A 27,874-nucleotide genomic window follows, 5' to 3' on the forward strand; every position below is an offset into this window, starting at 1 on the left:
AAACTATGCTAAGTCCTGATGTGTCAACTTCTAAAGCATATTATTTAATGCAACTATGGACGTATCACTTGAGAATCCATAACCTACAGACTGGAACGACCCATTTCTTTATGTGGCACGAACGTCAGGCGTCACGTGGATGCCAGAAAATATCATCTTGTCTACTAAAATATATCAGAAGCCTTCCCCCATCTGTATAACACATAACTGCATTTAGCGACAACTGTACAGGCCAAAATAAGAGTAATCTGACAGTCAAATTTTAGCTCTACATTTCCAGAAACAATAATATTCAAACAGTAGATCATCACTTTTTTAAAGTGGTCATTCTTATAATGAGTGCGACAAAGAGTTTGGTTTGATAAAGATAAAAAAGAACAGAACGAAAAAGGACTTATATGTACCTTAACATTGGATGGAGCTGAAGGTCTTTACAGTACAGATGGAAAAAGACGATTTTTTAGATTATTTTAGATGCGCCATACTTCAAGACGAGTGTAAGTGAAATACAGAGCATGCAATGGTTACATTTTCAACAGGACAAACCTTTAATCCTGTTTTACAAGAAAACAGTTGGAGCTACCATAGAAGAGTTTAGTAAGCTATCTATGAAACCCACTCGAGCTGGCAAAAACTCTGCTCTTCTGCCAGATCTCTTGCCAGTACCGAGTGTCAAAAGGCCTCTCATTAGGTAAGCTAAATATTCAAATCCTCAGTCAGTAAAAAACAGTTAGTAAACTATGTACCATGAAAAAGACAGTAAAGATTTCATTTCACGTACAAATCGTCTATGTATCTGTTTATACGTACTTCGCTTTAATAAAGCTCATCAGAACAGTTATTCATAGGCGTTCTCAACGTGAAAAATAGATCTTTCCTGTCTTTAAGAAGCAACAATAAAATGGCTTCGAAACGGACGCAATAGCGACATCTGATATTAAATCCGTAAAATAGTTTCGAAACACAATTCAGATAACTGCCTTAATTTGAGCCTTCTAAAAATTTCAAGGCATAGCCAGACGTTGATAAAGATGTTATGTACCAGTTTTTCATAAATCTGCGACATGATGGTCAACAAGCTGGAGAACTAGCAAATTTAAAAGAAGCAGTAGTCGAAAATGACTATTTGGATCACTATTATGACACTGATTATGTTGCATTTCTTGAAGGAAAAGGGTACAAGTGTCACTTAGCAACCTAAAAATAGCTCCAAAATGAGTAAAGTCAATAAAATTATGATTTTTTGTTACAAATAATAATAATAATGCTTACAGTTACTAAATTGGAGAAGAAAAACTAGCACCAATCATGGTAATTACAATGAAGGCTCAAATTTAAATGGCGTTTACTCAAAATTTACTCTTTGTCACTCATACTCCTTTACTTCTAGGATCCTCATATTTTTGATACTAGGTTAGATATTAAGAAAATTTTAGACATTATATCAACCATCAGAGCCACACGATTTGTCTATGACATAATATTCAGGTATTGTCCATTTATTTGAATACAATGTTGCTTGTATTACTTCACACATAACACATACACAGCTCCAGAATATATAAGATTTCCGCAATAAGGTGTTCTCATGTACTACGAAGATACATGAGAGCACCTTCTATTAAGCTTGAGACTATTATAGCTGACATTGTTTACCCTTATATCGTTAAATTTTAATTAACATACTATGTTTGATTTTCTCCACGCATTTATGTTTAGCTTTTTTTTACCATAACACAAAATATTTATTTGTAAAATATAAACATACGGTTTTGCTTATCTTTGCGAAACGTGAATAAAAATTTAAATATACAGCAAACAATATAACGACACCACTAGCTTTAATGTAACACTTAAATTTGGACCGGTTCGCGAACGATTGCAAAGTTTGTAATGGATTATTTACAATGTGTACTCCTACATGTGATATATATTTACATTTCTGTTCTCCTATAAAAACCGTCATTTATACAAAGAAAATGGATTGTTTATAAACAAAAACCCGTTGTTATTGTGTACCAGACGTATTAAAATAACATTAAGTTCTTTTCCAATATTACTGATTATTTAAAATGGTGCATCTTAATTCTGGAATAAAATCTGAAATCTGAATAAAATATAAAGTAGGTTAGTAGTTTTTTAAATATTTGAAGAGGTATTCTGAGGCTCCGTGGTAAGACAACTATATTTTATCCACATTTACATCTCTTTGTTTTTTTCTACAAGTCTTTTTCCAGTGCTGTTATCATCCATATTGTTGCTATAGGCTTCTTAAGGTCAAAAGGGGATGCAAACTTCTTCCAATTTTCGCCTTATCTGATTCATAACTAAAAATAATAATTAATATTTAGCACTGAGCCCTGTTAAAATCTAACTAATTTGCATTTAAAGCAAATTTATCACCCTCTTCACATAAGATTGTTTACAGGGGCTCTAAATAGTTGTAATGATGTTTTACCAGTCCCGCGTCTCAGATTTTTCAGCTTTCAATGTCTATTCTGGCTTATTCTTCATAAAATCTATTCCATCTCCTTCTGTTTCTAGCTTCTTTTCTCCACTTTCTATCTTCTTTTCTTGTAGATCTGCTTCCCCCTATCTTCTCCTCGGTCTTCCTATTTTCCTCTTATCTTCCGGTGTTCTCCATGCTATGTACTTTACCTCTCTACGAGAGAGAGAGATGAGGATCAGTAATCCATTCTAGCAAGATGACCTAGCCACTGCAATCTTCTAGCTTTGACAAAATCGCTTATTCTCCCTTCGCCGAACATTTTATAAACTTCAGCAAGAACAAATCTTTGCTCCCATCCTATTTCTATCAACTTTTCTCCAAAAATTCTTCTTAATATTCTTCGATCCCATATTTCAATTTTCTGTAGTTTCTTTGTTCCATGTCTCGCAACCATATGTTAGAGTAGGTCGCATGATAGTTTTATGATAGTTTTATACAGCCTTATTTTTGTATTTCCCGTTACTTCTTTCAATTTTATTATTCTTTGCAAACTGCCTGCACACCTGTTTTCTTTTGTTATTAGTAGATCTATTTTCTTTTTTTTTTCGTATTTATTTGTCACAAGAACTCCCATATACATGTAATCCTCCACCTCTTCAATTTCCAGAATTTCTCTATCTAATGCAATTTCCATATTTAGTTTTCTGCTTTTCTTATGCTTATTCTTCAGATTCATGTATTTTGTTTTACTTATATTTATCTGTAATCCCATATTTCCTGTTGCGTCTAGAAGATTCTTAGCTATTTTTTCTAATTTTTTTCTTCTCCCAGCCAAAAGTACATCATCAGCATAGGCTAGACACTGGTGACTCTTATTAAATATTGTTCCCGCTCTATTCATATTGCTGTCTCTTATTATCTTTTTAAGGGCCACATTAAACAGCGTGGTGAATGGAGGATCCCCTGGTCTTACACCTTTCTGAACTCTAAAGTATTGACTCTTTTTTTCATTAATCTTAACTGCGCTTGTAGTGTTCTGAAGCGTCATATGTACCAGTTTGATTATTTTAGATGATATTTTGAACTCCTGTACTGCCTTCGTCAGTTTTGATCTGCCTACATTGTCATAAGCACAATTAAGAATCCACAAATATGGGTCGGTATGTCGTATTCATATGCACCAGAGAGAACTTGTTTCAGCATAATTACATGGTCACTAGTTGATCGATTTTTTCTAAACCAGCTTGATAGTTGCCCAATATATTTTCTGTGTACACTTCTATTTTTCTTTTTAGTATGGTTGCCAGTACTTTGTATGTGACGTCCAGGAGTGCTATTCCTCTATAGTTATCACAACTTAACAGCTTTCCCTTCTTATGTATTGGGTATATTATAGACTTACACCACTCTTCAGGTATTTCCTCTTCCTAGATGACATATTAGTTTGTAGGTTTTTTTTTCCCACAGGTAGTCTCGTCCATGTTTTAAGTTTTCTGCTGCTATCCCGTTTTCTCCAGGGCGTTTATTGTTTTTAATCGCAGTTAAAACTTCCTCAACCTCATCCTTAGTTGGTCTTGTAATATCTATTACATCCATTGGTATTGATTCTCGTTCATTGAGGAGAATTTCTTTGTCTTTGTATGTCGTTTTTGAATTTATTTTTTTATTTATTTTTTTTTTTTTTCATATTTTTCTTTCATATTTTGAAGTTGACTCTCTAAAAGCTCTATTCATAATACTTCTTCATAAAATGGTGTCAGTTCTGTTGAGTCTATTACAAAGAGAAATTCATAATTATTACAATAGACGGCTTTTTCGTAATCTACAAAAAGGCCGAAAATATTATTATTTATCTACATAGGTCTTTAAATTAACTCTTACAAACTCTACATAATCATTAACTGTAATTCATGCCTCTGTTTTTTGAGGATTGGGTATATTCTATCGTGTATAATATAAAGACAAATTTTTAACGTGTGTCTTACGGCACTGTAGTCTTCACTCTTTTTTGGAAGATACTTTTATTCGAACTTGTAGGAATATAGAACATTTTCTGCTGCTATCCCGTTTTCTCCAGGGCGTTTATTGTTTTTAATCGCAGTTAAAACTTCCTCAACCTCATCCTTAGTTGGTCTTGTAATATCTATTACATCCATTGGTATTGATTCTCGTTCATTGAGGAGAATTTCTTTGTCTTTGTATGTCGTTTTTGAATTTATTTTTTTATTTATTTTTTTTTTTCATATTTTTCTTTCATATTTTGAAGTTGACTCTCTAAAAGCTCTATTCATAATACTTCTTCATAAAATGGTGTCAGTTCTGTTGAGTCTATTACAAAGAGAAATTCATAATTATTACAATAGACGGCTTTTTCGTAATCTACAAAAAGGCCGAAAATATTATTATTTATCTACATAGGTCTTTAAATTAACTCTTACAAACTCTACATAATCATTAACTGTAATTCATGCCCGTGTTTTTTGAGGATTGGGTATATTCTATCGTGTATAATATAAAGACAAATTTTTAACGTGTGTCTTACGGCACTGTAGTCTTCACTCTTTTTTGGAAGATACTTTTATTCGAACTTGTAGGAATATAGAACAGAGAAGATTCTGAAACTTTCTCATCCGGTAAATGGCGTTAAACAGGTTTTGAATGGATTTCATATACCTAGGTTGCTTCTAGTAGTTTGAGGATATCACCATATAATTTATCAGGACCTGGGGCTCTATTTTTTATCCTTTGGATGGCTCTTACTATTTTTCCTTTTAAATACATATAACAGCACCTTTCTTCCATTCATTTTGAGATCCATCATTTCTGTTTTTCATGGTTTATCGTCTAGTTCGTTGTGTTCGTTAATAAATCTATTACTGTTGAGGTAAGTTATGTAGCCTTCCGTATAAGCTCTAAATTTTTACATTTTTTTACATTTTTTCCGCAGTTCTTTTTTTATTTTTCTTCCTTTTTTTTCGTTAGATATCTTGTGCGGTATTAGCAGTTTGTTCTGCTTGGAACGAACATACTTTGTATATTCCCAGTATCGATTTTTTAAGTTGTCGGCGTGTTATTATTGCGTGGTTGTTGTTGACTCCTAACATAATGTATCATATTTTTCCCAAGATTATTGAATACTATACAAATCATTTTCCTTTTTTCCTATATTTTTCTTCTCATTTCACATTTTCAACTTTTTTTCACGCACAAGATACACCAATCGCTTTTTTATTTCTTTATCCTAGTCTTGTTCTAATGTACACATCCCCATAAATTTCTCGTTTGCTAGGTAACGCCGATCTCAAATGCCAAAAAATTACTTTTTAAAAAATTACAAAAGATTGATATATTTGGTACACACCTATGAATAAATGAATGAATTAAAAAGAAAAATACCTTACGAAGAACCCTTAATTCTTATGCGTGACTTTAACGCACGAATCGGAAATGAAATAGTTCCAGGAGTAAAACGAAGATTTAATGAAAACCAAGTCAACGCAAATGGAGAACTCATGGCTAATCACTGTGCTTTTAACGAACTGAGAATCAGTAATAGATTTTTCGACCATAAGCTCCAGTACAAACATACATTTGAAAACTCCAGGGGGCACAAATCTATGACTGATTTTATAGCCACTAATAGAAAAATTCACCCAAAGCAGATTCTAGATATCCAAACTTTAAACTCAGCAGACGCAGGGAGTGAACATAAACTAGTACTGGCAAAAATAAGAATGAAAATAACACCAAAACATTTTCTACAAGAAATCACCGAGAAAAAATTCAATGTAGAATCACTGTGGAATGACTCTACAAGAGACATGTACCAAAGGAGGCTAGCACAGAAGATACCGCTGAAACAAATAGACGACTTCGAAGATATAAACGCAAGCTGGGATAAAATTAAAAACAACATTAAAGAAACAGCAACACAAGCTCTAGTAAAATGCAAAGTCATACTGAACAAAACAAACAACAACACATCTACACAACTACATCATGGTTCAGAAAAGAAATAAAAGAGAAATGTAAAGAGAAACGAGAGGCCTACACGAAGTGTAGGCTCTCGTTTCAAATACTCAATGTAGTGAAGTACAAGTAATACAATAGCATACCAGCAAACGAATGATAAAGATACCTGATGAAACTGTTTAAATGACAGGAAAATAATAATCAACACAATAACATACCTGAATTCAGACACGAAATAGAAATCAGTTTTCAGGAAATAGAGATAGCCATAAATTCACTCAAAAATAGAAAGTCACCAGGGCCAGACGGAATAACCAACGAGCTTCTAAAACACTTAGGAGAAAGTATAACCCTTGAGATAACAACACTTGTACAAAAACTATTGCACTGCAAGATACCAGACGCATGGAGAAACAGCATAATGATACCAATGTTCAAGAAAGCAGATAAAGAAGACTTAAACAATTATAGAGGTATAAATATATTGAACACCGCACTGAAGCTTACCACAAAAGTTCTAACCAACAAAATCAATAAACTAACAACTTTATCAGATGAACAACAAGGATTCAGATCCGGAAGATCCTGCGCAGACGTCATATTTGTGCAAATCACAGAAAAGGCCATCAAGTACAATAAACCGGCATATCTATGTTTTAAAGACCTGACAAAGGATGTCGATTGCATCCAAATCGAAGACGTCTTACACCTCCTGTATAAAAGAAACATACCAATCAATATTATACAAACCATGCAGGCAAATATAAATGGAAAACTAACACGGTATATATCAGTATAAAGCGGAGTCATACAAAATGACTCGTTAAGCCCACTTCTCTTTAATATAATAATGGACGAGATAATACAAGTAGTACGTAAAGGTCATGGTTACAGAATGGGGAACAAAGAGATCCAAATATTATGTTATGCAGACGAGACTGCATTAGTCGCCGAGACAGAAGACGAGCTCCAAAGATTAACACAAATCTTCAATACAACAGCCAAGAAATTCAATATAATATCAGCAGAAAAAACCAAACGTATGGCAACATCTTAATACCCACTACGATGTAAAATCGAAATTGATGGGAAAATAATAAAGAAGGAAGCAAGGTCTATCTATCTGGGAATAGATATAACTAGTTACGAAGATGTTGAAGAAGAAGTACGATAACAAAGCCTAAAAGCAAGTAAAGCGGCGGGATCTCTTAATGACACAATCTGGAAGAACAAACACCTAAGACAAGACACAAAAACAAGAATCTATAAAGCAGCAATTAGACATATATTAACATACACGGTGGATACAAGACCTGACACATCTAAAACGAGACGACTACTAGAAACAACGGAGATGAAAATACTTCGACGAATATCAGGGAAAAGTCTGTGAAAGAATGGCAGAGGATAGGATAGTACGAATAGCATGAGATAAGTCACCAAATGGACGAAGAAGTATTGGCAGACCAAGAAAAAAAAAGTGCGATCATTTAAACAATTTAGGAGGCTAATATTGAAGAAGAAGCAGGCTTTAAAGCCCACATACAAAAAGGAAGAAAAGAAGAAGAAAAGAAAAATACATTAAAAGTGTGTAAATCATTTAATTCCTAGCTAAGCGCTTTAGGCTGCGCTGAGGCGACATGCACAAACAGTCTACCTATTGCCTCAGTTTTTTCCTGATGGATGGTATTTGCACCCGTACTACAACCAAACTTTTAATGTGTTTCTTGCTGTCTTTTTAATGACTTTTTTTAAAAACTTTTTTCAATTTGGAAGAAAAATGTTTTTCTTTTTTTGGAATCTCTCTTTTGTAGTGGCGTTTTTGAAAATCTGACCATAGCTCTGAAGATTGCTTTGTGTCGAAAGCGCTCAGGTAAGAATTAAATGGTTTACGTACACTTTTAACGTACTTTTTCTATCAATTGATTCATTTACTTTTTTAAAGCATTTCACCTTCCAAGCAGTTAGGATTTAATCGCAAAACCAAACAAATCGAAACTTGTTTATATACAAAAACAAACAAACTATACAAAAGCTTTTGCTTAATTTGGTCCACCCGCCCCGTTATTATCATGAGTCAATCGTCTTGCGAGGTTGAATGGTCGTCTGTTAAAAATAATCTTCGTATATTAAGTTAAAGACTTTCCTCCTGCTCCTCAATCAGCAGTTTATTCATGCGGAAAAAACTCCTCAGAGATGAACCTAATTGCCCATATCAGGAATGTTAGTTATTAAATGAGCAAGACAGTCTGGTCTCTCTCAGTCTCATTTACATATCTGGCGGCAAATCAACCGGATTTAATTGGAATGTCTAGCGATGTTTCCGCTATTTTTGTTACTTCTTGTGTTTTTAAATGAATAATAGGTGTAGTGGGTAGCGTAGAAAGTGAATACTGAAGTTAAGATTATGGGAAATAATAAGAAATTTTTGTGGTTTTATGCAAAAATACATTCCGTGGTTAGTCAATAATACAACTTCCTGTTTGGTAAGCATACAATGTAATCATTTTGATGCGTTTGCAAACTTTAGATCAAAAACCAGTTTTCAATGAATTGTTATAGTCTATGGTAATAGTTCCAAAACTATAGATTTTTAACTTCAGTTGTCTGTATCTACTCTGTAGTAAAACATTTGATGTTTCACTTTGCTGGGACATACAAATTCTGAATAATGTTTAAAATACTGCACAAAAATTTTTTTTTATTAAATTTGCTTAAATCTGCTTGTGACAGCTTCGGACATTAGCACGAGATACCGTGGATACAATTATATATAAGATACAATTATATATTATATACTAGAGTTATATAATATTTAGCTTCCTTTAGTTAACTTTTAGCTGAAGTTTTCTAGCTTCAGGAACTGGATAGCTGTGATGACTTGGCTCTGGTTCGATAATATATCTGTGATGTCGCCCTTCATGCCCAGTTCTTGACGTCATTTATTGTAATGAGGGCAGTCCACAAGGATGTGTAGAACGCTTAGTGGAGATTGGCAATAGTCACAGATTGGCTTAGGTGTAGAATTCATTAGGTAACCATGTGTAAGTCTGGTGTGACCGATACGCAATCTTCTAGCAACAACCATCTCATTTCTAGGTATACCGGGGATAACGAACCACTAAATCGTCTGATCTATTTGATAAAAGTGTAGTGGATTGGTTTCAATGATTATGCCAGTAATTTCGTACGAGTTTCTTTATACTAGTTTAAAATTATTGTTATACTTTTATTAAAAGTTTAGATTTTACAAATTACATCATATCACACTAAATCTATAGCTTCAACTGCCTTGGATATATAGAATCGAAAGCCTTCTCGAAATCAATGAATCCTAATTCTAGCGGTATTTCACATTCTAGGCTCTACTCATTAGTTCTTGGCTGTGCAGCATCTAATGCGTGTGTTAATCTGTTGTTGATGATAATTGTGAATATCTTGTATATGATAATAGTTCCACTGTTATGCTATCTTTTCCAGCTGCTTCACCGCTTTTCATTTTTGTGTTGTCGATTCTACTTCTTCCGGAAGGATTTCTGGTACATCTTCTTGGTTACTGGTTGTTAATTCGAGTGTTTCCTTAATACTTTTCCTTATTGTCTTACAAAGTTCTATGTATTGTATTCTCTATATGTTGCTAGTAACTTTCATTTCCCTTCTTTGTTTTAGTATTATTTTGGATTTATTAGACAGTTTACTATGTTCGTTTTGTTGTTGTGGGCCTCCAATTTCTTTGGCACTATCAATTATGATTTGCATTAATTGTGAGCTGTCGATTTGGTCTCTTTCGTCAATTGGACAATTGGTAGTGATCTGAGTTTTCTTTTAGATTGGTAATATTTATACCATATGGTTTTGTGATTAATTTTATTCTTTCTAGTTTCAGATCTAGACAATTTTTGCTCTAATTAGTCTGGTCGCTTCCTGTTTGACACGCGAACAAGTGTTCAATGCGGATGAAACTAGTTTAAACTAGAAAGCATCGTCAACGAAAACATTCGTTGCACTATCTGAAAAATGCACCGGGATTTAAAACGCAAAAGCAACGAATCACAGCAATGATGTGTTCAAATGCAAGTAGTGACCATTATTGAGTAGTGATTATTATTGATTGTTACAGAAAAAAACCAGGTTCTCTTAAGGGCATAAATATGAACACGCTTTCCGTTATCTACTACGCACAACATAATGCATGGATGTCCCAAGAAATATTCGCTGACTAGTCCAAAAAATGGTAGTGCAAACCAAAATTTTTTTTATCCATTTTTCTAACACCATTTTTTGTCAAAAAGGTTTTTATACCGAACATTCGACAATACTTGCAATCAAAAAATTTGCAACCAAGGGCGATTCTCATTTTGGACAATGCACCTGCCCATCTTGAAACCGGTATGCTGCGAGGTGGCGATGGAAATATTACGTGCTCTTTTCTGGCTATGAATACAACATCATTGATAGAACCAATGGATCAATCGGTCATTGAAACTTTTAAAAGACGATACAGAAAAATATTTATTCAAAACCTCGTTATGGAAGATGAATGTTCTTTACAAGCAGGATTTCCAATACTGGAAAGCATACAATTCAAAATACGCAGTCGACAATGCTGCGGATGCTTGGGTTGATGTTTCGGAAGTAATGCTGAAAAGAGCGTGGTATAAATTATGGCCTGAATCAACCGAAAAATCCAGGATACAAATCTAGCAAACCCCATAATCCGCATCCCGCTCCAAACGATCCACAAATCTTGCACTTAGTCATAGCCGGAGTTGACAAAACCTTTTCCAGAAAACCATCGAGGATAACCTATCCGAAAACAGATGTCGTTTTACCAAAATAGTTCGCATAATTGCCCGCTCCACAAACCAAACCACCTCATATATCAGAGATTTTACGAACTCAGATCGAGGGAGAACAGCTAAATTGTGAGATTCCAAAATCTAACAATTCCGTTTCGGTTCGACTAAAATACTGTTCGAAATGTTGCAAAAGCGGAGATCTCAGCAACGAATGCCCAGAAAAATCATTTACTTGTCCATTATGTGGACTACAACACAGGTCTACTGCATGTCCCACGATATCTGCCCCCAAATGCCCGAACTGAAATGGACCTCATCCCGCCTTCTCGCCAAGATGTCCACACCGCAACACACAACTCAAAAACTAGAAACAAACCCACCCCGTATACTCACCTAAACAAATCCCCTCATACGACCTTTCCTCAGATATGAAGTCCTTAATTCATTTCATTTCCATAATCCTTTTTAATGTCTTCCCCGAAAAGAGGAGCGGCACTATCCGTTATCTCAACCAAATGTCCAACGCACTATATGGATACGCCATAACCACCTCCTGTTATAATAACCTAATAAACCAATCCTTCACCCAACTCCGTACATAAACACGCAACACAACACACACATGGACACCGATATACACATACTAATAACCCACACACATCATCCAAACATATACTTATCATTTACCCACATATACACTTTACCTCTACCGAGCTCACAATCATAAACATATAAACACTCAGAAAAAAGCCAACACACAACCAATAACTACACTAATATACCACATCCATAAACACCTAATCACAACACCAAACAACAAACAGTGAGCACCACACACACTCCTTAAGAGTCGAATTCATATCACAAGGACAGGGTGAGATTGGTTTTCTGTAGTTTCCCAATCTCATTGCACAACGATACCTGATCCTAGGAGAGGACGTAGCCACTATCCTCCACCGTTTAACCCAAACAAACAAAAGGCCAATAATCTGAAAAGGACCGTTTTCCCACGGAACTTGTACTTAGTAGCGGGCTTGGTCCACACGGCTCCAACACAACAAGGCGGAAATAACTCTTCTGACACTCCTGCTTTACAGCGGTCACGCCCTGTCTCGGAGGATGGCAGCTCGCGACTCACACCAACCTAAAAATACCACATTTGAAGAGGCATAAAGCCTGAACAAGGTAAAAACGAAAGGCGGAACCGAAAATGAAAATGCCCCCTTGAGCCCATGACAGCCGAGCGTGATGCGGTTACAAATGAAGTTATAGCTGAATCAACTGTTTTTTTTTTCGTTGCCTAAAGTTGAAATAAATGAATCGTGAATTTGTGATGAGGATCCAAATGGCTATCGATTGCTGAAGGATGAATTGGATATCTATTGCTGAAGGATGATTAAATCGTTGAAATGGCAACAGACGCTGACTAAACAGATTCAGAAGCTGACAGATTTGGAATTTGACGATGGCGATGTCGATGATGCTATTGCAACTCACAAAGATTTGCGTAAAGAAGCTAGAGAAGCTACATCGCACATGCAACAATTCATCGAATGGTATTCTCGACAAGAAGAAGCCAATAAAGAAGATTGCCTGATCTTACACCGATTAAGAAATTCATTAGTTGCATAATGTGAAGCAACAGTAAAACAAAGATTTCAGAATATTTTGAACCAAATTGATTCGATTATATGAACACAGTCCTTCTTATATTGTCAAACAAAACATACAAATAAAATTTGAGAGTTGTACTATGAATTTTTATTTTTTTAAATTTCTGTTAACCGTCTTTTCGATTATCCGTCATACCCTTGGTCCGGTGCCCTGACAGATAATCCAGCTTTCACTGTGTCTTATATTAGATATCATTTCACCCTGTGATCTTGCTTGTTAATAAATTTCTTCTCCTTTCTATTGATAGCTTAAATTATTTAATTGATTTTAAATCTCTTCCATATTAGTTTATTTCAATTATTCATTCGTTTGACGGCAAGGATCCAGCCCTAAGACTCTATAGACTCTGCTCCTGTTCTTAAGCAGCCGATATACATGACTAGTTTGCCTAGCTTTTTTTAACGACAACTTTTCACACCTTCAACTTTTATTCACAAATAGAAAATAATTCGTTAGACACGTCCTAATATAACGCAATTTTTATTGCAACATTGTAATATTCCGGATATCTCCAATTTTGTGCATTATTAATTTTCACTTCGCGGTGTATCTAAATAATTTCTTTATTAGTGTTGTTAAAGATGCGGAATCGCTTCGAATAAACCATTCTTTTCGAAAATAAGTAGGTATTGAGCTAAATTGGCATGTGAATTACGGTTTCTATCCCGCACAATCTTATACCGTGAAATTGGCAAAATTTACATTCTTTTCCTACGTCGAAAACTTTCCCACAATCTGTTATTATACGCAGATTGACACAACTGAAATATGAATCGAACTTTAACGTTAAGTAGGAAATGCAGCTCAGCAGTGGTGGCACACTGAACATTGGTGACAGGTAAATTACTTTTTTCTGTAATTTCTCGAATCTATTGCATATTAAGCAATTATTAGTATATTTCATAAATTTTTTATATTAAGATTTTCTTTCCAGGGTTCCAACTTCTTTTATCTCTCTCATTCCATCTTCTTCTTTATTTGTTACCTGCAGCGGCTCCGGACACTAACAATTTTTTTTTCAGTTTTTAAATCAAAACAAAAGCAAAATTTTTACCCACGAGAGTTTTTTGAGTGACATTGTCTGTCTAGCTGTACTTATCTGTATTTCTATTAATTGCGCTGTTAATAGAGGGTATTATAGGTATTATTGGGCGCTATGGATGAAGGTGTTTTTTTCGTTAGGCCTAATTGTCCCAAATCAGGGCTTTTATTAGCCTGAGTAGGAACTGGGTGGAATAATACTTTCTTTTTAATGGAGATTTTTAATTCGAGGTTTCTGGATTACTTTACAATTCCATTCTATTATTAGTCAAAACCTGTTTTATTCTATTTTTTTACTATTTACAATGGGCTAAGGGGGCCTGAACATTGGCTAGCCCAGAACATGAATTTTTTCGTTGCCAACAACTCATCTATGACCAGATCCTCCTGTGCTTTCTGTGCTTTCACTGTATCAGTCAATAACGTTGCGTATATCACACAGCTCTTCTGTGTGATATACGCAATCATGTGTGATATATGCCGACGATACCTTAGTGCTAGAAGACCTTCAAAATCTAATGAACAAAATAAATTAAACGTGTGATTAGTATGGATTAAAACTAAACGTTAAGAAAACTAAATATATGATAGTTAGCAATCAAAAACTATATACAGGATAACGGTATAAAAGTCGGAGACGCCGTACTGGGCAGAGTACAAAAATCATGTTTTAAACGCTTATTTCCATTAAAATATTAATTAGTAATATCAATGTCAGCTGGGATCAAACCGTAGAAATTAAAAGCCGTATAGAACAAGCCCGAGCCACTTTTCTAAAAATGAGGAACGTATTTTGTCGTCACGATCTTAGCATTGACCTTACCCTTTTAATGGTATACTGCTGTATTTTCCAGTCCTACTGTATGGAGTGGAAGCATGGAAACCAAATGGAAGCCTTTATATAGACGAATACTTCGAATAAGCTGGGTCAACAGAGTTAGAAATGGGGAGGTACTTAGACGCCTGAACTAAACAACACAACTGGTCAATATAATAATGAGACGCAAGCTGAAATACTTCGATCACATTATGAGACACATTATGAGACTGAAAAATATGAACTTTTGCATCTGATCATTTAGGGAAAGATCCAAAGTAAACGTTGTCCTGGCAGAAAAAGAACATCATGGCTGAACAATCTAAGACAATGGTACGGAAAATCGACTACATCATTATTTAGAGCTGCTATCAATTAAGTCACGATAGCAAATATGGTAGCCAACATGATATCCAACGATCGATAACGGTCATGGAACTAGAAGAAGAAGAAGTCATATGCTTACTGATCCATATGCTCCCAGACGCTCCCGATTTTAAGCAACGAGTACCTATAGAGTAGGGAGAGCGAGTTAAGTTCCACAGCACTTAGGCCACAATTAACCCCTTGTGCATCCTCCCAGGGATCTGTCGTCCTTAGCTCATTGTCCATCCTGCCATTTCTAGGAACTTGGACAAGTCACCAGAGGACATCTTCCCTATGTGGGCAGGTATGGGCCAGGACTCGCCGAACGCGTACTCTCATATTAACGATAACTCCGAGCATTCACATAGGACATGCTCTACAGTTTCGTCTTCTCGTTCTCGTCAGTCTGTGGAGGTGTTTGCGTAGTTGACAATGACCAGTTAAAAAACCAACAGTCAAGTGCAGGTTTTTCCTGGTCATTCCCAAGTATTTCTTCTAGCTGACTTTTCAAGGTTACTTAGTGTTACCCTGGCAAGTCTACATCCTTGCTCTTCTTTCCATCTTTTCACGGTTTGCGTATGGGAGTGACATTTGACAATATCTGCGATTTTTGTAGTTGACCAACCAAAAATATCCAAGACCCTAAGAGTCTTAGGCCTGTCGCCTTCCTAACCAATTGGTCAGCAATGCGGTTGCCTTTATTCCTGTCGTGTCCTTTAACCTACCTCAGAATGATGGTATTACCATTCGAAGCTTAAGTTAGTGATTCGTGACACTTCATTACTAACCCTGATGTGACACGTGGTCTATTCAAGGTTAGTAGCGCTTGTCTGCTATCTGTGCAGATTATTATAGTTTTCCCGGCTATATTTACCTAGAGTATATCCTGCATCCTGAGCCTTTTTCCATTTTTTAGCCATCGGTGTATATGCAATAGACATTTGCCACGTTTGTCTCCCTATACTGTCTTGTTTCGATTTTGTAGGGTTTGTCAATTGTTTGAGTGGCAGCCTGCCTGTAGCAGGGGTAGCGAATCTAGCTTTCCCCGCTAGAAACGAGTTCTCAATTGTCCCATTTCTACATCAAGGTTTGCACCAGCTGAACGCAGTCGCATCATTTTCACCAGCGCACCTCTTTGACATATATATGTCTAGAGGCGTGATGCCAATGACCAATTCCATTTCAGCAGTTGGTGTTGTTTTCATGGCACCTGTTATATTTATGCAAGCCATCCGCTGAATATGGTTTAGTTTGTTAATTGCTATTGCCTGTAGCACTTTTGGTAGCCAAGCAATAGTTCCGTAAGTTAGCATTGGTCTAATGACAGCAGTGTAGACCCAGGCGATCACCCTGGGCGAAAGGCCCCAAGTACGTCCGACCATTCGTCGACATTACTCATAGGCAATATATGCTCTTTTAGCTCTACGATCTAAGTATGAATTCCATGTTAACTTCCTGTTAAGGGTAATACCAAGGTACTTCACCTCGTCAAAAAACTTTAGACTGTAGGTTAGAATCCTTGGGGGTAATAAGCCCGTGATTCTTCTTTTTCTGGTGAAAAGGACCATCTCTATCTTCTTAAGATTTATAGATAGTGAGTGTTCCTTGCACTATGTTTCTATTAGTCGGAGAGCAACTTGTAATCTCTCACATAGTGTGTTCTCAACATAATACGGACGTCAATATCGTCTGCATAGGCTATTGTGTAGAAACCATTGCTTCTGAGTTGGTCAACCAGCGTGCCTAGAACTATGTTTCAGAGGAGTGGTGGTAGCACCCCACCCTGTGGACCCCCTCGTAATCATGCCTGTAACAGAAACGTCTTCTACATTTATGTTTATTGCTCTATTAGAGATCACACAGCTCTTAAAGCTATAAGCGATCCCTCCTTGAAATATGCCAAATTCTAAAACATCGAACTTCCCTAAATAAAAGAACCAACATCAATAACTTGAGCCAGATATATCACTATCTCGTCATAGACCCTTTTTACTTTTTTTACTTATATTCTTACAGAATTACTTTTTGTAGAGAACTTAGGATGCTTTTAAACCATAAAAAAGCGTCTATATATAATGTTTTAAGATTTCCGCGGTTAGTTCAATTAAACTTTAAGCTAAGATTAATACTATTACAGGAATTAATATTAAACTCAACAGGCTTCCGGGTTGAACTGCGTCGATTATCACTTCGCCGAGCTTTCGATTCTCTCTATTCTATCTTCTTTGATGTCTTCTTCATGGCTTTTGATGTATCTGTCTTTGTCTCTGTAATTCATTGATTAGTGATCAGTGTGGTAGTGTCTGGGGCTTAAGAGACTGAGACTACGAAAGCCCTGAAGACATCAAAGATAATGTCGAAAGCTCGGCGTTTTTAAATATATATATATATATATATATATATATATATATATATATATATATATATATATATATTTAAAAAATAATGGTATTTTTGAACGGGCGTGTCTGATATTAAACCAAAGAAATAATTAATCAACTAACTCGTACAAATACCCCGTTCGAAGACAATTAAACACTTAAAATTATTAACGGTGAAAAAGAATAACTCGCTATTGTATTCAAAGAAAGACCTCCTAGAAAATTCACACTGGAAATAATTGCAATAATATCTCTCCGTACAATTACTTAAATTGTGTATTCAAACGTACACTCTATAGTCAGTTATGTAAAATGGTAATGAGATGTTAATACAGCAACTTCCTGAACTGTTTAATGATAATGAATTAGATCCGCGGAGACTATTATTTGGTTATGTGCATTCTTAAGAGTATACAATGTATTATGTGGCAATTGTGTAATTGATTCATAATTATACATTCTGCTGCGGACCTTAGCATAGAAGGTAATTGGAAATTATGTCAATGCTAAGAGTACCTTTAACCCTTTAACATAGAGCCATCTACAACGAAATCGTAATTGAGAAAGGGCATTAAATCACATATTTATACGGTCCGGTAGTAGCGTAGTCACCATGCTAAATGAGGATTTAAATACACATAACCAGAGAAACGATTCAAAGAATACGAGACGTATTCGAGTGTTCGAAATCACGAAAAATAGCCCTCAATTTATCTTTCACAAAAATACCTATTCTGGGTCATTTGCAAGCTCGCTTTTTGAATGCAAAGTTAACGAAACCCGAAAAGAAATTTAAGGAAGCTTAAAGTTAGCTGAAAGTTACTAGCTACAATCATCCCGAAGCTTTGTACAACGGCACACTACCGGTCAAAGCTGCTAAGTTACAAGATCTTCTCCACTTGACCAAATATTTGGAAAACATAAAGGCTAGAAAGTTTTACACTGATTTAAAAGATACTGAACAGTAGAGAAGTTCGGAGGAAGAAACATTTTGTGACGCAGAAGCTAGTGTAGAAGCAGAAGGTATTGGGGAAGAACGGTCATGGTCCATGTCGGCACACTCAATTTTTTGTATGATGTTTCGAAAATAAAATATTTGAACCACAATTTCAGTTAAAAATGCGCTTATTTCAACGTTTCGATTTCCTCTTCAGAAATCGTCCTATGCTGTCTCCGTTATTAAATTACAGATTTGAAATACACGGGAATAAAAAATATATATTATCAATGAGAAAACGCTGATAATTAGAAGTTACCTCGTATACTGTTTTGCCAAGGCACATCTTGCAAACGAAGTAACTTCCTGTGCTCAATAAACAGTCTGTTCCCACAAAGAAAACCTAATTTTTCAATAAAACGAATTGAATCGCGATAAACAAAACGTCTTGAAGTTCCGACATCTGTGAAAATAACAATTTTGTCAGTTACACATCGTAAACGCGTCTTTTGTTTTCTTTAAGTTTCGCGTTTCGTTTGTTACCGGTGTGTGAGTTCCCTCGTACTCTCTGAGGATATCCGTTACTAAATTTGTTTCTTTCACAGGTATCGGTATTTTAGAACTTACCACACAAAGAGCTATTAGCTCGTTGAGTGGTTAATTCGAACAAAAATAGCGTTTGAAGTGTTTTAATTTGTTTCTTTTAGAATTTCCGTATAAACAAATCAATGAGCTTATTTACTTAAATATAATTCTTTTTCTCTTTCTCCTAATATATATATATATATATATATATATATATATATATATATATATATATATATGTCATATAGATGTGTTTGGTTTTGGACTCATCGATTGGGCTTTAAGTAAAAACTCTTTAAGGTTTGTTTGAGCTTTCGAGTTCATTTAAATCATTACTTGTTATTACTGTGAGGATGCTGTTCTAAAACTACCAGCGTAATATAACATAACGAATTTAATTTGTATAATTTTCTTTTTTCCTCCTCATATCTTTGTCAGATTTTTTTTATTTAACCTTCCAGTGGTCGCGGCCTTTGTACCAACAAGAATGGTCGCGCATTTCCTAGGTACGCTAAATGCTAATTAGTTATTTTAAGATGTAGGTAATGAAATATTATAATATTAATACAAAATATATTATTGTATCGCAGTTTTGCAGTCTTGACAAATATGCTTTGAATGTTCCATACAGATGAATTTCTGACAAATTTCACAGCTGTAGCGCGTGATCCTTGAACGTTTATCATTTTGACAAGGCTTACATCTTCTTTTACTTGCTGTGGCCTCCTCTACTGTCTCGATACCTAATTTTGCTTTTCTTTTTGAAATTTTTTTCTTTGAGCTCATTTTGAAGGGAGTATTGTGTTCTTCGTTCGACGTGACTTTTCACAAGAGCATTTGAAAGTAGTCGAAGTTATTTTCTTTCTAAGTATTTTTTCGTTATTATTGGTGGAATAGATTATATAACTATTGATCGAGGCTACATCGAGCACAAAGTTTGTCTACTGTATCTACACCTCCCTTTGCCTTATTATAGAATGTTATAATCTCGGGTTTCTTTTGGTGACGTGTTTCTGCGTTGATTGCTGCGTCATCATGTAACTTGAAACTAATATTACGTTTTTATAGCCCTTAGGCACGTAGCAAACAAGAGTCATGTCCTTCTGAAACCCAAAAATACTCGTATTGGGCTCACGCTTTTTTATAACTTTAAATTTATTGGGAATTTGGGCCTTATTTTTTTTCATCGTTCCTACAAAGGCAATTTTTTTCTCATCAAGATCTTTTATCAAATCAAAATCAGAAAACCAGTTGTCGGTGGTCAGTGTTCTCCCCGTATTAAATATAGGTGTTGCCAACCTTTTTACCACGTCTCGTGGTTTGTTACTTATGGAGAATGGGCCATCTGGTTGAGTCCCTGCATAAATTTCCATGTTATAAGTGTAAAAGATGCGAGCGTCAACCATGGCATACATTTTGATCCGATATTTATTGGGTTTTTGGGGATGTATTGAATAAAGGATCATCTTCCACGAAAAGCCTCTAGTTTCTCGTCAATTATAACATTGTTTCCAAGCGAGTAGCATTTTTGGCAATTGGACACAAACTCCTCGAAAATATTCCTTATTGGAGACAAGCGATCCATTCTTTTACGTTCTACTCTCGTAGCTATGTCATCAAAACGTAATGCTCTCATTAAAAATAGAAATCTTCTCCAACTCATCACTGTTTTGAAATCATCTATTCTCCATAGTTCTTCAAGGTTAACTCGATTACCATGATAAATGCCCGCCAAATAAAGCAAACCCAAAAGGGCTGTTATTTCTAGTTTGTCTGTATCCCTGGCATCTCTTGGACGACAATAATTAGATCTTACAGAACTTATGTACTTATTTGTGAACTTTACGAGATGCTCTCATTCATAGGATCAGTTATGAGGCACTTCCAAATATCAACGATGTCTGTGAGATTCTTAGCTGGTCCAATGACCCCAAGGAGACGGAATAATATATTGCGAGGTGGTCGCTTACTTTTTTGTTTGTATTTTTTGCCAAATCCATTAGTCGAAAACTTTTCCATTTTTCTTTAGATGAGCTATATAAGCCTCGTTGGAACTGTCAGCTTCGTCTTCGGCATTACTTCCATAACTCAATTCGGACTCAGAATCGTCATCACGTTCCGAAACATGTTCCTCTTCGTCTGTATCGCTATCATTCATACGTATATCGTCATCCGACTCAGCAAACATCAAATTTGTAACAGCTTCTATATCAGTGAGATCATTGAGATTGAAAATCTTCTTCTTATCCGCCATTTCTAAAATAAAATAAACAAAATGGAACTAATTGCCACAAATAGTCGCGTGTATATGAGAGATACAGACCTCTTATATCAACGTAGAAAGTTTTCAACACAAAAAATGCATGAAATAGTAATATGTTATCAATATTACAATAAGAATAATGTAACTATAACAAAAAATATAGATGTTATAAAAGCTTACCTAAAAAGTCGCGCCTATATCTGAAATACAAATGCAAAATTCTCAGCAACGTACTATCCCTTCACAGGTTATTTGTGCACTGGAAGGTTGCTTTAGTAATGGAGTAGGAATACAATAGCGAAAAGCACCCGATCGCAGCGCAGCGTAGGTAATAGATATTATACTAAATCTATTACCCGTGTATCTACCACATACGCGCGACCGCTGGAAGGTTAAACAATTTAAAGTAATATACTTCAAGTACTAAAAATATGAATTCTTTGCAATATTTTTGATGAGTTTTTATCACCTTATTGCCAATTTCCCCGCATGAGGTATCAAATATTTGACAAATCATAAATCAATACATTTGTGTCAGTATTTTACAAATTGTTGACAATCATGAATTCTTCACGGCAAAATTTACATATTTAGAAGAAGAAATATGCAACTAATTGAACATGTACAGTGTTTTGTCAAAATATTGTATTTCTCATTAATTATAATGTTGAAGAAACTGATTTGACGTTGTGTTTGGCTCTTAAAAACTTCACTTATATCTAATAATGATAACTATATTCTTAGCTAAAATAAGTAAGTATGTATAATATATATTTTTCAATTATATAAGTAATAAAAAAAGCTGTTATATTTTACCTATAGTATTTTCTTTTAAGCTTTATTACCAGAAATATATGAACTTCTCATTTTTATATACAATATAGATCTTTAAAATGTTTTTTGTATATTTTCACTTTGTACACTAATAATAGAATGACTGTTAATATTTGTGACATTTATAAGTCAAAAACATAAATATTGTATGACATTTTTATAACATTTTTATCCTGTCATATGTTCTTACAACGTTGCCAAACATCTATAAAAACATCTAGAGAATTTTGAATGATTTAAATCAATTATTTTGTCCACCCTACCAGGGTTATACGAAAGAAGAAAATTATCTATATAATCAACTACATTTACCTATTTATTTAACTTATTTATATTAACTAATTGTAGTCCAATTATGTAATTGTCAAACTCGTTCAAGATGCAGTAAAACAGTGTTATAGCTTTAGATATACCTGTAGTATTCGTTAAAGACACGTGAAGTAAAAGCCCGTGTGATGTTAAACAGTTTTAATTAAAATATAGATAATTAAATGATAGTTGCGTGTAGTTACTGTATATTAAGTAATTATAAAGCGACCAAAGTGACTAGTTCAAGAAAATGAATTTGAAATAATTCCGTCTTAAAAAACTCTTATTATGACCGGCTGTCATTTACGTTTTAAATTCGTCTTAAAGGTTATTTCCAAACACATCAGATCACTGAATATCGACTAACTCAATCCGCCTTTTAAACTTTTGACTCTCTATGCTAAAAATCTTAGTGGGCGCTCACAACGGGGCGCCGACCCTCGCTCCGACCATAGAATCGTACCATGTTATCGATCGCCAGGTAAAATAAATGCATTATTTTAAATGCGAGCATTCACTGTCAGTGCTATGCTCTAGGCGAGGATACGATGCGATGGTCTCCATTAAGATATCCCACATATCTATATTTTTACTTCTCGTACAACCAACAATTAGGGTATTAAGTAATAGTTGCTCTCAATTGTCATGTCATCATCATCATCATCAGCAGATTTCACTACAGCTCTTGGTGAACCTTGATCTACCTCAAAACATCCTTCCATTCTTTCCTGTCGAGAGGCTGTCTTCTCCACCTCATCTCTTCAAATATCCCTCAAATACTTCTCCATATTATCCATATATTTCAGCTTAGCACGTCGCTCTTTTATTCTTTTTAAGCCTGTTAATTTTAAATGGTAATGGGAGATTCCCTTGTGCTCGCACTTTAATTATACCAATTCTTTGGTATACCAGCATCCAGAAAATTAAATTGAGGCGTTAATAGTAATAATAAATATTTATGCTGCATTTAAATATTTATTGATACCTGTAATTTGTTTCGGGCTAGGGACCAGATTGCTCTATTTATTACTACCAAGGTTGGTAGTTCAAAGATACGAAAATTATATTACCTAGGCCACTCGATGAGAGGGGCAAAATACCAGCGCAGCCTCTGCAAGTTATCATTCAGGGAAAGATTATAAGAAAACGTGCCGTTGGAGCAAGATAAATGCCTTGGCTTCGTTATCTTAAAGAATGGTTTAAGTGTTCTTGAAATCTCAACTTTTTAACTCAGCTGTAAACATAATAGGGATAGTCATAATAATCACCAACCTTCGAAAGAAAACGGTACGTTAAGAAGAAGAAAGTAGTTCATGATCATCATCATCAGTGGCATTACAGCTCGTTATGAGACAAAGCCTTCTTCAGAACAATCTTCCATTCGCCCCTGTCTCTGGCAACTCTCCTCCATGCTTTAATTCCGATGGATTTTAGATCATAATCTATGTTATCTTGATACCTAAGTTTTGGTCTTCCTCTGGGTCGTCTTCCCACTGGTCCTCTTCGGTCGAAAATTGCTCTGATCGTTGCATCTTCATCTCGCCTAATTACGTGTCCTATCCATCGAAGGCGTGCTAATTTAATACATTTTACAACGTCAGGTTCGCCAAAACTTCTATATAACTGAAAGTTGTAGCGCCTACGCCACAAACCCTGTTCTTAGATTCCTCCATATATTTTCCTTCGAATTTTTCTCTCGAAACGTTTAAGCAATTCTTGGTCGTTTTGTGTAAGTGACCACGTTTCTAACCCTTTGGTTAACACTGGCCTTATTAATGTTTTATATATGGAAACTTTAATTTTTCTGGGTAGTTTTGGGGCCATCTCTTTCCTCAAGCCATAGTTCTTATAGATTTGCACCTGCAGTTTCTCTTTATTAGTTCCTGCAGTTATATCTCTATCGCATAAATTTCTGCTTGGAAGATAGTGAGGTGAGTACTTAGGCTTTAACCAAGGCTTAGCCTAGGTTTCTCTCCGTATATTCCAGCTCGGTATGAGACAGGCTAGACTTACAGCCCAACTTTTCCTTCTAGACCGTAGAAGATGCTCTCTGGTGGTTAGTATGTTAACCCGCCATTGTAGGCTCATCTGCATCGTTGAAGGCGCACCGTCATCTGCTTGGTTTGGCGAATGGCCCATGGTACCATCTTTGTAATGAGGAGGAAACCTCCTTACATGTCCTCTGGAAGTGCTTGGCACTGGCCTATCAGAGGTGGCAGATTCTGGGTTCGGCCTTTATGCAACCGAGCCAAATGAGGGAATTACCCTTAAAGAGACTTACGGCGTTCTGACAAATGAGCCCTACTTCGATCTACCGTAGCCATACTCCAGCTCTGACTACTTGATTTATCTAATCGAAAAACACACTTGTTTCGGTCGGTAGTGGCTACTAAGAGGAAAAGATTGTGCAAAACTTTTTGCAAGAGTATGATTTCCCTTGGTTTAGAAATTCCCACTCATAGAAGATTCTGGTGCAGTCGGAACTCAACATTTGTACCTCTTTCTTACACTTAAAATTTACTCACCCGAAAGTTTTGCCGTTATTCTAAAAATATGAACGTTACATTGATATTTATTGAGCTTTATTAACTATTAAACACATTTTGCTACATATCATATTAACTACTACGTTAATATTTGCCAATACAATTTAATTTATTACCTTATAGAAATCTCTTAGCTTTAGTTTTATACGCTTTGATAATTTTTAACGTAATTGTAATTATATTTTTTTGTTGTTACAGAGTGCACAAGAGGTACAATCAAAGGGGGTCGTACGTCACCCACCGTTCGGCCCCCTGCAACAATCAGGGTTCCTCAAGTTAAGCAGCCTCCTGTTGCCGAAGCACTTGCCGTTCTAGTACAACATCTTGTTTTTAATGTAAGTATAAATTATTATTGATATTGTGATTTGTAAGAATTTGAAAGAAAAGAAAAACGCGAAAAAAATTGGAAAAGAAAAAAGCGTATCGACAGACGTTATTATTGAGTAATCAAACACCTCGACCGGCAATGTATAAAACAATTAAGATCATTTTAAGAAGGATCTTAATACTTGGATTACTTATGTATTATGACTGTGAGACAAGATAAAAATGGACATTTAATATTCTAGAGAAAAGTCCTTAGAAGAATATTGTCAAAAATAGAGACGTCAATATAAACTTCGCACTATACTGGAGTGGAGAAGATATCTAATAAGACCGAATCTAAAGGGAACTACACGAAGAGGTAGACCAACTGAAATGTGCATATTGCAAAAAGTGTGAAGAGATCAACAACTCATCCCTAATGTTGTATATTGTTGTAAAGTTGTGTGTTTCGATTTAAATTAATGAAAAGCCAAAGATCTCATTAAAGTAGAGTAGTTCCTATTGTTAAGCACACTTTCATACCTGTTTCATATTTTTGTTAAATTTTGGCAATCGATTATCGAAAATGAGTGGCATTTTGTCGATAGCTCCAAGATTATTGAGGAATTTAGTTACGGAGAAATACAACAATTGAATCGACTATTTCTTAAAAGTACTAAGTGGATATTTTCAAGTTTTGAGAAAAACAGAAAAATGTTGTTTATTTTTCAACCTCTTAATATTTTTATTAGGCAGATTTTTCAAAAAAATTAACTTAGGTCCTTTCAGAAGTATACATTTTATACAAAATTAAAGAAATAATATAATATAAAACATAAAAATGAAACATTATTCTTACAAAGTTTAAAACAAAATCGAAAAAAAAAAACATGGTTTACAGTTCCAGATGCTTTGGTTTTGGATTTCTTGGTCTTCCAGGAATTTATTATGTTGAAATAAAACTCTTGCTTATCTTCTGCTACCTACTGGTTAAGTCTTTGCAAATGGCCTATTCTTGTTTTCAAAATTGGCACCATGTCTTCAGGATATGCTGGTATTTTGGGCAATTCGATATTAAATTGGCTGTTATGTTTCGGTAAAGCCAAATGGAAGTGATTAACACCAAAAATGCTATTAATTTATTTCGATGTCCTTACATAACCTGGAGTTTCGGTGCTATATACATAATGTTTAAAGGTTGAAATTGCAAAATGAGTTGTTTGAGATCGAGGAACATTTATTTGTTGAAATTCAGTGAACACGCTTGTCTTTTAATAATACTTAAGCCACCATTGCTTAAAGAATCTTACTAGCTTGAACTTCACTTCCAGTAAACTTGCTTTTGACAGTTAAATTAACAATAATTTCTGTGTACTTATGAATTTCAAATATTCTGTCAATTTTTTTAAGTACCTTTTTATGACACCGAAATCCCTGTCACAGGGCAAGAAGGAGTGCCCTCTAATGGAAAAATAGTGTTCAATTTTATCTAATCGCCTCATCTCTGTAAGGGCCAAACATAATCTGTGTTAATCTGTGGTAATAATAATAGTGTGGTTCTTATTTTGCCTAGGGTAGTTGTCCCAAAAAAGTTTCAACTCTTTTATGTTGGGTGGTATATAATTTTTTATATAATCAAGCAAAAAGGTGCATACTTCATTAGGGCCCTTATTGGCCTGTCCTTCGTAATAAATATAGAAAAAAAATATTCCGTTTGAAGATTATGTATGCAAAATATAATACTTAGACAAACAAATTCCCCAAGAACAAGCAGGCTTTGTCAAAGGGAAGGGTACGAGGGAGCAAATCCTTAATATGCGTCAGCTCATAGAAAAGGCCCGCGAATTTAAAATTCCAATAATAATCTGTTTTCTAGACTACCAAAAGGCATTTGATTGTGTGAAGTGGGAAGTTCTCTGGACAGTTCTTCATGAGATGGGAGTTCCAGATCATTTGGCAATATTAATTAAAAACTTATACGAAGATAACTCAGTTAAAATAAGAATAGAAAACCAGCAATCTGATACCTTTAAAACCAGCAGAGGTGTACGACAAGGGTGCATACTATCTCCAGACCTGTTCAATTTATATGGAGAATACATAATGAGGAACGCACTCGATGGATGGAGAGGCGGCACTCCATTGCAGGAAAAAAGATCTCAAACTTAAGATTCGCAGACGATACAACACTGATAGCAACATCTGAAGAGGAGATGTCGAGACTGATAAAGAGAGTAGAAACCGAAAGCAACAAGTGTGGGCTCAAGATTAATAATCAGAAAACAAAAATCATGATTGTGGACCACGCGAATATCCTCCAAACAACAGGCGCCCTAAATCAATTCGAGAAAGTAGACGAGTTCACGTATCTAGGATCTTCCTTAAGCAATGCAGCCTCCTCCCATACGGAAATTCGCAGAAGAATAGGGATGCCCAAGAACGCGATGAGTCGACTGTCAAAAATATGGAAGGACCGCTCTTTATCCAAAAAACTCAAAATGAGACTGGTACGGACACTCATTTTTTCAATCTTCAGTTACGGTGCCGAAACATGGACAATAAAATCAGAGGATAGGAAAAGGATTGACGCATTCG

At 35.2% G+C, this 27,874-nt stretch overlaps 1 protein-coding gene across 4 annotated transcripts in view; it reads left to right on the forward strand.

The window, feature by feature from the left end:
- The window catches only part of toc (toucan), a 516,113-nt gene that overhangs the window by 468,734 nt on the left and 19,505 nt on the right, over positions 1-27,874 (forward strand). For all 4 annotated transcript variants that reach the window (XM_072524002.1, XM_072524003.1, XM_072524004.1 and 1 more), the window contains one exon: positions 25,172-25,308. In XM_072524002.1, the coding sequence (XP_072380103.1) occupies positions 25,172-25,308 (137 nt within the window). The remainder of the gene's footprint in view (positions 1-25,171; positions 25,309-27,874) is intronic.

Source organism: Diabrotica undecimpunctata, chromosome 2, assembly GCF_040954645.1.
Source record: "Diabrotica undecimpunctata isolate CICGRU chromosome 2, icDiaUnde3, whole genome shotgun sequence".
Lineage (NCBI taxonomy): Eukaryota > Metazoa > Arthropoda > Insecta > Coleoptera > Chrysomelidae > Diabrotica > Diabrotica undecimpunctata.